We start from the raw sequence: 14,182 nt of genomic DNA on the forward strand, positions 1-14,182 counted from the left end.
CGTTCTCACTGTGTCACCAATAGAAATGATCCAAGACGCCTTAAGGTGCTCTTGAAATTTAAATAAATGGTCAGAGACACTGAAACACAGCAGGGAGTGAAGACAAACAGGGAAATCAATAAAAATGACTGAGACTAGAAACAGTTTTATTTAGTTTCAAATGACATCAGTAAATCCCATTTTACTGAAGCAGCCAAACGTCATCACATATATTTACTGTGAACTGACTGAAGCTGTTGAGCAGATTTTGGTAAAACAAACATCACATTCAAATTTAGGCTGAAAAGAAGATTTGTCATCTGGCAAAGATTTGATAGAAATGAAATGAAGACTGGCAGGTTAGTGTCAGAATATAGACTGAACCTTTGTAGAATCAGTCTTTCAATAAATGAAGTAACAAAACATCATGTTAAAATCATTCAGGAAAATGTGATTAAAACTCACTCTGTAAAGTGATGTTGACTGAATTACTGAACTCTCCTGATCCAGACTCACACCAGTACACTGCAGCACTGGACTGTGAAGTGGAGATTTTACATGTGGATCCAGTCATTCTCCACTTAGAGGGACATGACAGGGACCTGTCCTCAGGAAACCTCCTGACTCTCCACTCAGCAGAGTTTCCCTCACAGCTCAGTGACACAGAGTCAGAGGTGAAGTGCTGCACTCTGTCAGGACTCACTGTGAGAGACGCTGCTGGATCAACATCTGACAAACAACATGATGAACTTGTGAGATAAACACAACTGGACAGTAACATTAAACCACTGCAACAGAAATAATCCTATAGTTTCCTTTAGGATCATACTGACACAGACTTTGCTTCTGAGGACAATTTGGTCACAGACAAACAACTGGAAAGACCAAGATGAAGAAATAAACAAACTGACCTGCAGACCAGACCAACTTCAGTTCACTGTACTGAGTGTAAAACACTGGGTCTCCTCTTCCAGGTCTACACACATATCCTGCTGTGTGTGTCTGACCATGAACCATGTAGGAATCCTGTTCAGTCCCACTGCTGTTTCCAGGTAGCAGCTCATAGCTGTAGGAGTCGCCTGATAGTTTGGGAACAGCCTTATACCAGTAGAACCTCCATCCTGCAGATGGATGTTCAACCTCACAGTTCAGAGTTACTGAGGCTCCAGGACTCAGCCATGATGGAGACACAGTGAGGACAGGTTTGGGCTGATCTGGTGGAAACAGATTTTCTCAGGATGAAACATGTTGCTCTATTCAGACTGAATACAATGTCTTACAGAACTGCATGTCACACAACTTATTATAAAATAATTTCTAAAATAACTAAACTGTATAATTGAACAAATATAAATTGATTGTTTATATTTTGAGTTTCAATGAAATATGCCTTGACTTACTGTCAGACACTGTCAGGTTGATGAAATTGCTCCACTCTGTCGTCTTATATTTTATATTTTTCATTCTGCCCTGACACCTGTAGTTTCCACTGTGGGTTGAAGAAACAAAACTGATCCTGAATTCATTTTTATTTGGAGGTTTGTTGGAGCTGGTTGTTTCCCATTCATACTCCCACTCAGTGTCTCCTCCCTGGATCTCACATCTGACAGTGATATTCTCTCCTCTGAACATCTGAGGCCAGTTGGGTTGAAGAGTCACAGCCACACTGTTTGGGACTGTCCAAGGATTTTTTTTTTAGAAGAAACATTAAAATGTCAAAAGGTTAAATTTCAGATAATGTTATTTTGGCCTCAACCTTGAGTCATAAATACACAACAGATTCTACATTGTGTGTTTCAAATCTTGTCAAACTCACCAGTTGTGTCAATCCTGACTGAGTCACTGTACTCTGTGTAGTAACCTGGGTCTCCTCTTCCTCCTCTGCACCAGTACAGTCCTTCCTGTGACACACTGATTTGTCCAGGTGAGTGGGAAACTGCATCTTGTCCAGTCAGGACTTCAGAAGATGTGTCACCTCTGTACCAGTGGTATTTCCATCCAGATGATGGTTTCAGAGAGCAGGTCAGGGTCACACTGCCCCCTGCTGGAATGTCTGTGTCATCAGCACTCAGCTGGGCCTTTGGTTTACCTGTTTAGAATAAATACAGTGAGTAGCAAATTTATAAAACCACATCCCAGAATAAGGTTTGATGTAGCTGACGCCGTTAAGCCTCCATATGTTGCGAGAAAACGCCATGAACCTGACTCTATGGCTCATAATTTAATTTATGTAAGTCATCAGTCATCGAACGCTGTTTGTTTAATAACTATTTTGTTGTGTTCATCCTTGTCAATAAAGTTGTGTGGAGTCATGTGACCCATGGCACAGGGGCAAAGTATAGCGCGGGAATAACAAAGAGAACTGGCGGGTTCTCTAGTGTATTTCTTCCTGTCTCGTTATTATTCCTTTCTGTTGGTGAACACGGTGACTGTTAACAAGTTGTCGATAAACTGTATTACTTTATTTGGGAAAGAGTGTGTGTTCATTGATTGTTATTCAGATTGTATATGTTATGTTGTCACTTTTGTTTATAGTTTTCACTGTGTGTCAGAAGCTTCAGAGTATGAATGTATGAATCTTCATGAAGAATAAAATGGGCAAAAACATCAGTCAAAGTGTGGACTCTAAATGACCGGCAGACACATTTGAGCTACAGCTTTTTTATGTTTCTTTTTGTTGAAGTTCTTTTACCAGTAAAATCAAATTGTTTTTATTGTTGTTGCAAAAAAAGAAAAAAAAATCAATGCAAACCCCATAATTATTTTTTTACACAGATGCCTATTTCCAGTTGTTTTACTTACATTTCTTAAAAGGAAAAATAAGTTTTAATGGGTAGTCTACAAATAAAACACAAATAACATTTTATTTAGTCTGTTTACATTCTCAGTTTTAAGCTTTGGCCTTTATTTTTCTCTTTATACATATTGAACTATCCACAGTTTTGGTATTAACGTTCATGGTTAGGCTGATGATCTCCAACTATACCTCCTAGTCAGTTTCATTAATTACATTAACTAAGTTTAATAATAATTAAATCTGACCATTTTCCCCTGGACAGTCCTGAACTTACGTGATACAGTCACTGTGGTGGCTTCACTCCACTTTGTTGAAGAATACCAGTCCCCTCTGAGTCTGCCCTTACACATGTAGTCCTCACTGCTGGACCCAGAAGCTGTGAAGGTCCAGATATTAACGTGTGTCCGATGTGTGATTGACCTGGTTGTTCTCCATTCATAGTCCCACTCAGTGTCTCCAGCTCCCTGGATCTCACATCTGACAGTGATGGTCTCACCACTGAATATCTGAGGCCAGTCATGTTGCTGGGTCACAGTGACCATGTTGGAAACTGTTCACACCAAAAATATCCAGTTGGGACACAAACAGAAATATGAAACCAACAGAGAAAACTTCATAGGTTTAAAATTGTTACTGGGAAAGTATGTTTTTTATTCCAAACACAATAATTAAACTCACAGGTTATCTTAATGGTGACGTCAACACTTGGATCAGTGTAGAAAACTGGTTTTCCTCTTCCTCCTCTGCACCTGTAGATTCCTCCTTTTGAAACTCTGATCTCTCTGTCTGTAGACTCTGTCTTGATCTGATCAAAAGTATAACCTGATTTTCGTCTGAACCAGACATATTTCCAGCCATCAGAGTCGTCCACAGAGCAGGTCAGTGTCACACTGCCTCCTACTGGTATGGTGGTTGTTCCTGGTCTGACTGTGGCCCTGGGTCTATCTGTTGTTATAAAAACAAAACAGAAAACGTTGAAAATATATTCTATGTAATCTTGTGTATATAAAACACATTTTCTTAACCTTTTTATCAGGTAACTTTATTGTACAAATCTGTGCACACACCAAACAACAAAAACAACTTTAAGACATCTGGGTTAAATCAACTGGTTGAGAAAAAAGGATTCAGCTGTGGAGGAGACCTCATCCTGACACTGACAATATATTTTCAATGCAGGTTATAATTTGTTCACACGTGTTTTTAAATCAACGAATCAATCAGAATGGATTTATATATTAACTTCTACACATACAAACTGACCAAAACACTTCACAGAGACAATAAAGATAAATAAAGAAACTAGACATAATAAAACATGCACTAAAGTCAGTCAATCCATTAAACACAATTCCAAAAATGCAAGTTTTAAATTTAGACTAAAGATCTGGTGTGTCTGAGACAAGATTAATGCTACAGGGTTATTGCTTCAAATTCTTCTGTTCAATATTCACAAACACACAAGCCCTATTAGATATTTACATGAAAGTTTAAGTTTTGAAAATAAACAAATGTGAGAAACAAGACTTAACCACAATCTGGACATTAGTAACTAATCTAACTCAGATTTCCAACAGATGGTTTAAATGATGTCAAATAAAGCTGAAAATGGCTCATTCAATTAAAGCAAAGTGTCACTGTCCTGATGTCAAACTTCTTCCTTTGTTCCAAACAGCTCTGTGCTCACTCAGCAGCTTGGTTTGTTAAATTAATGTAATTCAGGATGTTCTGAATAATGTTTACACAACAATTGAAATACAGATGTTACATTTATACTGCACATATTAACACTATTATGGTGAAACAGGATCCAGTCACATCATCACACAGGTTTAATAAATAAGTTCTATTTATGATCAACATGTACATGGTAATAAAACACTGATGACTTACCTGATACAGTCAAAGTCACTTTATTTCTATGTTTTGTAAACTGTGAGCTCCTGTGGTTTCTTTGTTTCTTTGGCACATTTACCTTATGGTTTAGTTTATTTACATCTATCTGTGCTCCAGTTTCCCTGCACACAAGTAAATAGTGTATTTGCCAGGGAGAAGAGTATCAGGGCTGAACATGCAGCACTGAGATGAAGTACAAGAGACACGTGTTAACAACACTATTGTGCTATGTCTGTGTACTTTTTCAGGGCAGGAGGCATGAGAGAAGTTTATATGTGTGGCTTAAGATAGAGGGTCATAAGTGAAGCTGGAAAGTGGCCTGTTTATTCCCAATAAGTGTGAGTTGTTAGCCATGCAGCTAGACTGACCTCTGGCCATAAGTATTTGGACACTGTGGCTACGTATTTGAATAGTCTGTGCCTAACTCGTTACATTAGAAACCTGTAGTACCTGTAATATCTTAGTTTCTACGATTACATTTTGTGCCAAAGGTATTTCATTGTTTTAACAGAGGGCTGACCAGGCAGCGCTGAAATGAAGTACAAGACACGTCTTAATACTATTGTGCTATGTCTGGGTACTTTTGCAGCTTTGCATTAGAAAGACAACAAAATATAAACCACACTGAGTCATACTTCAAGTGTGTTATATTTGACCTCACTAACTACTTGTATATTCAGTTTAGAATAAATATTAGAGAAAGGTAAAATACAAATAGATCTCTGTTCTTTGCTGCATATTATCCAGTGAATTCTTGTATTTCAGAAGCTTCAGATTGAAAACAACCACAGTTTGTTACTCAAGAGGCTCCAGCAGCATTTTTCCTTGGTGTCCTGTGTGTGTGGACATGACAATAGATGAAAACATAACAAATAAAACTTACGTGATACAGTCACTGTGGTGGCTTCACTCCACTTTGTTGAAGAATACCAGTCCCCTCTGAGTCTGCCCTTACACATGTAGTCCCCACTGCTGGACCCAGAAGCTGTGAAGGTCCAGACATTAACGTGTGTCTGATGTGTGATTGACCTGGTTGTTCTCCATTCATAGTCCCACTCAGTGTCTCCAGCTCCCTGGATCTCACATCTGACAGTGATGGTCTCACCACTGAATATCTGAGGCCAGTCATGTTGCTGGGTCACAGTGACCATGTTGGAAACTGTTCACACCAAAAATATCCAGTTGGGACACAAACAGAAATATGAAACCAACAGAGAAAACTTCATAGGTTTAAAATTGTTACTGAGAAAGTATGTTTTTTATTCCAAACACAATAATTAAACTCACAGGTTATCTTAATGGTGACACCAACACTTGGATCAGTGTAGAAAACTGGTTTTCCTCTTCCTCCTCTGCACCTGTAGATTCCTCCTTTTGAAACTCTGATCTCTCTGTCTGTAGACTCTGTCTTCATCTGAGCTTCAGTAGAACCTGAGGTTCGTCTGAACCAGTAATATTTCCAGCCATCAGAGTCGTCCACAGAGCAGGTCAGTGTCACACTGCCTCCTACTGGTATGGTGGTTGTTCCTGGTCTGACTGTGGCCCTGGGTCTATCTGTTGTTATAAAAACAAAACATGTCATTTATTCAAATGGAAATGACCTAAAAGGAGACAAGACAGGAAATATTAGGTGTTTTCTTATGTCACATATGTTGAATCTCTTATCACAACATGACACAAACCTTCAGGTCAAGTCACAAATTCCACATTTCTCTTCCTACTCAGCCTGATTCAGTCCTGTGTTTGACCCACAAATAATTGTGAGATTATTGATGTTGAAGAATCTGTTTTATTTCTCATGATTTGATCTTTAATCGTTGGTGATTTACACCGACATACAAAGTACAATAAATCTGGATCACAGCACATGTGAACTTGTCATGAGGCAGCTGTGACTCATTTCCCCTTTTTTCCTTCTGTGTTTGTCGTCCTCGTCTGTCTAAGTCTCCACAGGTGTGTGAGGCCAGATGGCACGCCCTCCAGTTTCCACATCCCATACAATCAAAGCCCCGATCTTCCTGAGTCACATCTCTAGTTCATCAGACAGCCTGCCTACCAGGTAGTTCCTCACCTTGGCTGACTTTCTCTCTTAAGAGAATATTTATTTACTGAGGGTTTTTCTCTCAGGTCGTCATCTCAGCCTTCACTACCTGCACCTCAACTTCCTGGACTGAGACTCCACTCATCTCGTCCTAATACTAATAAAACTAATCTTTACCACTGTATCTGTGTGTCTCCTTCCTCAAACACACACGACAGCCAAGTCGTAACAGAACTTTTTAATAACTATTGAAATCTGAGAGAAAAGACCATGAAAAAATAAAGTTTATCCTGCTCAATATTTCAGGTTATTCAAACAAAGATGTTAGATTAAAACACAGGTACATTTATACTGCACATATTAACACAATTATAGTGATTATTTAAACAGGTTCATAAATAAGTTCTGACTTACCTGATACAGTCAAAGTCACTTTATTACTATGTTTTATAAACCTCAAGCTCTTCTGCTGACCAAAGCACTGGTATTCACCACTGTCAGCTATAGACAGATGTTGTAATGTGTATTTCTTATATGAGTTGTACTGAATAAATTCTCTGCCATCACTGGTGAATCTGTAAAACCAGTCAGTGTCTTTTCCTTCATTCATGTCACATATGAAGGAAACAGACTCTCCAGTGAAAAAAGTGGACCAGCTGGGCTCAAGGGTCAGCACAGCATCTAAAACACAACAACATCCATACAACACTACACAGTTAGAAACATCACATATTACACTTTTATTCTCTGTTCTACTCACAGTCTGTGTGGATACATAGAGTCAAATAATAAAGACACTAACAAACAATAAAACAGAAAAACAATGTGCTTCAGACCAACAAAGCAGCAAAAATAGAAAGAAACTGATAAAAGCTAATAAATTATATACTGAACTGTGTGACAATAGAAACAATCCTTTAGATTTAGTTTGTTTAAAAGTCATGAGACATTTATTTTCAATTATCATCATTAACAATTTAAGAGTAAAACCTGTTGAAATATGTGAAGAAATGAAATATATGTATTTAGTTATAAAGAGTAACATGCTTCAATTTAACACAGTTTCCTTATATAAAAAATTAAATGAGGTTTTGAAACTGTTTTAATGGATCTAAATGAAATATCACATGTTGGAGCAGTACAGTCAGTGAAAAACAGCATTTAGTAAAATGTACAGTCACAACAAAATATAAATACTTTACAGAATAGGATGAATTTATAAGACGAAAGAAAAACACTGTACTAGAAATTACAAGAAAATATGAATATAAAGAGAAATGGGAAAAAATAAAACTAAAAAAAGATGAAACTGACCTGCAGACCAGACCAACTTCAGTTCACTGTACTGAGTGTAAAACACTGGGTCTCCTCTTCCAGCTCTACACACATATCCTGCTGTGTGTGTCTGACCATGAACCATGTAGGAATCCTGTTCAGTCCCACTGCTGCTTCCAGGTAGCAGCTCATAGCTGTAGGAGTCGCCTGATAGTTTGGGAACAGCCTTATACCAGTAGAACCTCCATCCTGCAGATGGATGTTCAACCTCACAGTTCAGAGTTACTGAGGCTCCAGGACTCAGCCATGATGGAGACACAGTGAGGACAGCTTTGGGCTGATCTGGTGGAAACAGATTTTCTCAGGATGAAAACAAATAATACAAATATAAAGGTGAACTATCTAAAGTATAATTACCTACATAACAAATACTTTTCTACAGTTTAAGAAAAATCTAAAATGATGACTGATGAAGTTTGATTTGGTCAGGGTCACACTGCCCCCTGCTGGTACAGCTGTGTCATCAGTGCTCAGCTGGGCCTTTGGTTTACCTGATGTTTAGAATAAATACAGTGAAATTTATGCAAATTAATTAAACCACCATTCAATGTAAGGATTGCCAAAGGTTTTGGTTATTACCAAGTTTTTTTTCTGCATTTCTTTTCTGGTTAACCTATTAAACCTTGGGCCTGATTGAAAATGAGAAATAACTAAAATAATATAATAAAATGACTAAAGTTTTTTTTGCATCTGCAAGGTCTATATGGATCATGTTGATATCAAAGTAAAGGTGACACTTTGGTGATTACTGTTGATATGACAAATTTAAACATCTAGCTACTGGGTAAGAGCGAATCAAGATGGAACACACCAAACGTTTTGGGTTTCATTTCGCATAAATATATGTACACATTTATATTGATAATCCCCTCTAAAATTATGCTCTTGCAGCCTAAAAATCCAAAAATAAGCATGAAGACAACATCTGATTGTCACTTGTGCAAAGATAATAAATAAATTTAACCAGAGCAAAGTTATAAAGCTTTTACTATCTATGCACAATCCAACAAGATATCTTGGTGTAAATCAACTTTTGGGACAAAAGAAGATATTTTGACACAAAAGGCCAAGTTATACATTAGAAATTTCTATTTCTACTAGAATTGTAGTTTGACTGTGATTTTGTTTTCCAAAATTGGGTTTTGTTGAGCTTTTAGCAGTCTTTCTTCTGTTTATGTGTATGTAGCCTTTAGCATAGTGTATATTACTGCAAACATCTTGTGTCTGGGATCATTAAATAGATTAATACACCAGTATGTGCAAGATCATTAGCCACAGTAGTATTTAAGAGTAAAATATAAATCAATTAAAAATATTATTGTTGGCACAACAAAAGGAAACCCCAGGTTATGTTTTTATTTGGATGTCAATTTTCAGTTGTTTACATTCCTTAATGGGAAAGATAAGTTTTAATGGGTAATTGTTCTGCTTGATTCAGTTTTTACTTTTAAGAGAAGTCCAGTTTGCTGGTTAGAGAAATGTGATCAATTTGAAATTCCTCATTCCTGTTATAGTGATAAAATGTCTTGACAAGCTCCTCCAATGTTTCTGTTCTCTCTATGACTGGTGGTCTAATAAATTTATTGAGAACTGTAAATCAATGAGTATTTTTCTACATGTATGCTGCGTACTTCAACTTTTGCACTTTAAGTACATACACTAATTCCCAAACTTCAACACTTCCTTCACCACTTCCATTGCTTGACTAATATTTACTTTTTTATAATAATGACAGAAAAATCTCCAGATAAAAACATGTCACTGTTCAGATGGTTGTATCCATGTCACAATGCAAATATATTAAAATGATAGTTTCTTTATGTGATGATTCTGCTAAGAATGATTGAATTGGGTCAGTTTTCATGTGTGCAGCCTCTGGTCCAATAACACCTGAATGTTAAATGTGCAGACGTGTCATGAGACGACAACAGTGAACTGACTCCAAACATCTTTCACCCTATGGAGGTGATTCACTAAGTTTACTTTGACTTGGTGGAAGAAACATTTATATTACACACCGTTTTCTAAGCTACAAATAAAATACAAATTATAACGTGTTTTATTTTACAACAGCCTGTCTACTGTCTCAGCTCTACACTTTGGCACCACAAGACTCTGTTCTTTGCACTTTTCTCTTTCTAGATATTTCCTCTTGGTAGAATTATCCACAGTTTTGAAATTAATTTCCAGAGTTAGGCTGATGATCTCCAGCTATATCTGCAAGTCAGTTTCATTATTTCTCTGAGTTTAATCGTGATTAAATCTGAACATCTGGACATCAACTGTTTTACTGCTGTAAATCTTTGGATGACACAGAACTTTCTTCTCCTAAATGGCAAAAAACAACAGATTTCTGCTAATCTGTCCTCCACACATGGACACACTCTGTGACCAGGACACATTAACACTTGGTAACTGTAATGTTACACAAACTTCAACTGCCAAGAGTCTTTGGGTCATTTTTGATCAGTCACTCAAGGATTGACCAAATCAGCTTTTAACCAGCTTCATATCATTTCAAGATTAAAAATATTCTCAGGTAAGTCAGAAGTTGAAGTAGTAATAATTCACACATTTGTTTCTTGCAGACTGGACTACTAAAATGTTTTCTTTTTTCTGATCTTATAAAATCTCACCTCAGGAGCCTCCAGATGGTCCAGAATGCTGCTGACAGGTTTCTAACTGGTACTTGGAAGTTTTGGTCCCCCCTGAGTTGTGGGGGTGTGGGTCTAATGACTCTCACCTGATTTCCATAGCTCAACTAGTGAACCTATGGGTCTAGTGGTGGAGTGAAACCAACCTGGGAGACATATTGGAGGTTCCAGTCCAGCTGTTTTCTCAGACTGATGAAGCCACCTGGATGGGTGGTGAAAGGTTTTGACTTAAAACTGAAAGTCCAGTTGCCATGACTCAACCTTTAGACACTGGTTGTCATTTATTATTTTAGCCTTATTACCATAAATGTTTGTTTTGGTTCTGTTCATGTGTAGATTTTATTACATGTATTTTGTCTTTTATTGCTGATTTTCATTGGTCAGTGTAACAGATTTATTGTAGGATATAGTGTGTTTTAATCATCTTTTTGTGAAATACAGTTTTAATAAATTAAAATTGAAATAAAGTCTTTTTGTCCAGTGAATTCTTGTATTTCAGAAGCTGCAGATTGAAAACAACCATAGTTTAAATGAAATATGACTTGACTTACTGTGAGACACTGTCAGTGTGACGACATTACTCCACTCTGTCAAGACATAAAAGTCTCCTTTAGCCCGGCACCTGTAGTCCCCACTGTGGGACAGTGTAGCTTCACTGATCCTGATTTCATTTTGTGTTGGGGATGTGACGACATTTGTTGGTTTCCATTCATATTTCCACCCAGTGTGTCCTGGATCCTGAATCTCACACCTGACAATGACTGATTCACCCACGAATATCTGAGACCAGCTGGGCTGCAGAGTCACAGTGACCCTGTTGGAAACTGTTCAGAAAAAAAAAAATCTGTGTGTCTGAGACACAAATGACATCCCACCAATTTAATCTCATTTAAAGAATGAAAACTTCATTTTCAAACTTAAGAGCCTCAAGTGTTGTGATGTTGACCATGAATGAATATTGACTATGTTTTATTCGTCATGTTTCATTTTTCATCACACATTGATCTCTTCCACACTCCAGGTGCTTTTTAGTCATTTAAAGGATCCATGTTGTTTTATTCCAGAGTAAATGTGTAAACTCACCAGTTTCCTCAATAGTGACTGGTTCACTTTCAGGTGTGACAGATCTCTCATTTCTCAGTCCTCTGCAGGTGTAAAATCCTCCTTGTGAGACAGAGACTCTGTTTGATCCACGAGTTTCATTGTAAAAAATTTTTTATAACTGGTTGAGGTTTGTCTGAACCAGTCATATTTAATGACAGTAGGGTCCTGCAAAGAGCAGGTCAGTGTCACGCTGCCTCCTGCTGGTATGACTGTTCTGTCTGCTCTCACAGTGGCCTTGACTCCAGTTTCTGCAAAACCTAGAACAACAACAACAAAAGAAAAGGCTGTGGTGTTAGACAGCACTATAAGCCATCATCATCTAAAAACAAAAGATGTAACATCTTTTGTACGATCAGTGTTTGTCCTTCAGAGTTTAGATACACATGAACCTCCTTATTCACAACCACAGCCTTTGTCTCATCAACACTCAGCTTAAATCACAATGTTTAATAAGTTATCACACAATCAAATCCACAAACACTGCATGAAGAAGTCACAGGTTTTATCCAGGATCAGATGGTTAAACATGAATCTGAACAGTATTAATGAAGGAACTTCAGCTTCTCTACTGTGTCTGTTCATCAATTAAAGGATCTGACAAATGTTACATTAATACCATGATCAATATTTAGTTATTGATTTCAAACTTTCACAAAGACATAAAAGTTCCAGGACTTTAGTTTTTCATTCATCATGTTTCATTTTTCATCACACATTGATCTCTTCCACACTTCAGGTGATTTTCAGTCATTTAAAGGATCCATGTTGTTTTATTCCAGAGTAAATGTGTAAACTCACCAGTTTCCAGAATAGTGACTGGATCACTTTCAGGTGTGACAGATCTCTCATTTCTCAGTCCTCTGCAGGTGTAAAATCCTCCTTGTGAGACAGAGACTCTGTTTGATCCACGAGTTTCATTGTAAAAAATTTTATAACTGGTTGAGGTTTTTCTGAACCAGTGATATTTAATGACAGTAGGGTCCTGCACAGAGCAGGTCAGTGTCACGCTGCCTCCTGCTGGTATGACTGTTCTGTCTGCTGTCACAGTGGCCTTGACTCCAGTTTCTTCTACAGCTACAAAAACAACCAAACAAGAAAATGATGATAATGTAAAGTATTTCCATATTTAAATAACACAATGGAAACAACATATATTTGACATTATACATAATGTTTTGCTGAGGTTTAGCCTGTTTGGTTCCATGTGTTTATGAGTATGTTTTTTATTCCAAACACAATAATTAAACTCACAGGTTCTCTCAATGGTGACATCAACACTTGGATCAGTGTAGAAAACTGGTTTTCCTCTTCCTCCTACAGTAACAAAGTACAAATACTTTGTTACTGTAGTTAAGTAGATTTTTCAGGCATCTGTACTTTACTTATTTTTCCTCAATCTGACGACATTTCACTTTTACTTCCTACATTTAAACACAAATATCTGTACTTTCTACTCCTTACATTATCAAAACAACGTTTCGTGTTCACCCTCCATGGATGACAACGTGACGTAAAAGACATAACTAGCTAGAGAGTGTACAGCTTATGATAGAGAGAAAACTTGCAGGGCGTCATGGAGGAAGAAAAGGATCCAGGGAGTGTTGCATTATATGAATCTTCTACAAATCAGCTACAAACACTTTTTTTTTACAATTTATCACACAGCCTAAGCTAAGGGCTTCAGGTAGACTGCCTCCATCCCAGTGAGGTCCAGGATGCAGTTTTGCCCTGGAACTCAGGAAACTCACCACTAATCTAAGCAAAGTCTTTGAAGTAACTGGGCAACTTCCTCGTTCTTGTAGATCTTCTGAGTTCAAGCTGCTCCTCTCCCTTTTAAAGTCTCTGATACAGGGTCCTCTGGTGTCATTCCAGTTGTCTGCTGTACAACCCCGTCATTTTCTGTACTGTTCCTGAAATCCAGGTAGGTCCTGAACTGAAGTTCTTGGCATACACATCATCACCTACACTCAAATGTCGCTCTCTGGCTCGCTGGTCATGGTAACACTTCTGCTTCATTTGCTTGTCTTGCACTAGACGTCTGAAGTCAGGGTGAACCAGATCTAGGGTAGACCTCAGCTTATGTCCACACAACAGCTGGGTAGGTGATTTTCCAGTAGTTGACTGATAACTGAACATCGCTCTTGTCTGCCTGGTTTCAAGTGAATCTCCTGTGCTCTTTTTCATAAGGCTTTTAAATGTTTGCACCGCTCTTTCAGTCATAATATATGAAATATGCAAGTATCTGTGCTTCTACTTAAGTATAGTATGTGAGTACTTTAAGTTAACCAAAGTGCCCATTAACATAAAATAGACTAATGAACTGAACAAAGTAAAATTAAAACCAAACCCCACCCACAATATACCTCCAACAGTCAG

General features: G+C 37.6%; 1 protein-coding gene across 1 annotated transcript in view; it reads right to left on the bottom strand.

Moving 5' to 3' along the window:
- Positions 1–14,182, bottom strand: part of LOC113125193 (titin-like) — a 245,017-nt gene that overhangs the window by 200,036 nt on the left and 30,799 nt on the right. The window contains exons 19-29 of the mRNA XM_026298523.2: positions 13,058–13,120; positions 12,605–12,880; positions 11,254–11,526; positions 8,028–8,330; positions 7,128–7,394; positions 5,960–6,226; positions 5,556–5,831; positions 3,455–3,721; positions 3,051–3,326; positions 1,796–2,068; positions 1,380–1,655 (exon numbers count right to left, since the gene is read on the bottom strand). Coding sequence (XP_026154308.1) covers positions 1,380–1,655; positions 1,796–2,068; positions 3,051–3,326; positions 3,455–3,721; positions 5,556–5,831; positions 5,960–6,226; positions 7,128–7,394; positions 8,028–8,330; positions 11,254–11,526; positions 12,605–12,880; positions 13,058–13,120 — 2,817 coding nt within the window. The remainder of the gene's footprint in view (positions 1–1,379; positions 1,656–1,795; positions 2,069–3,050; positions 3,327–3,454; positions 3,722–5,555; positions 5,832–5,959; positions 6,227–7,127; positions 7,395–8,027; positions 8,331–11,253; positions 11,527–12,604; positions 12,881–13,057; positions 13,121–14,182) is intronic.

The sequence above is a fragment of the Mastacembelus armatus genome, chromosome 18 (genome assembly GCF_900324485.2).
Source record: "Mastacembelus armatus chromosome 18, fMasArm1.2, whole genome shotgun sequence".
NCBI lineage: Eukaryota > Metazoa > Chordata > Actinopteri > Synbranchiformes > Mastacembelidae > Mastacembelus > Mastacembelus armatus.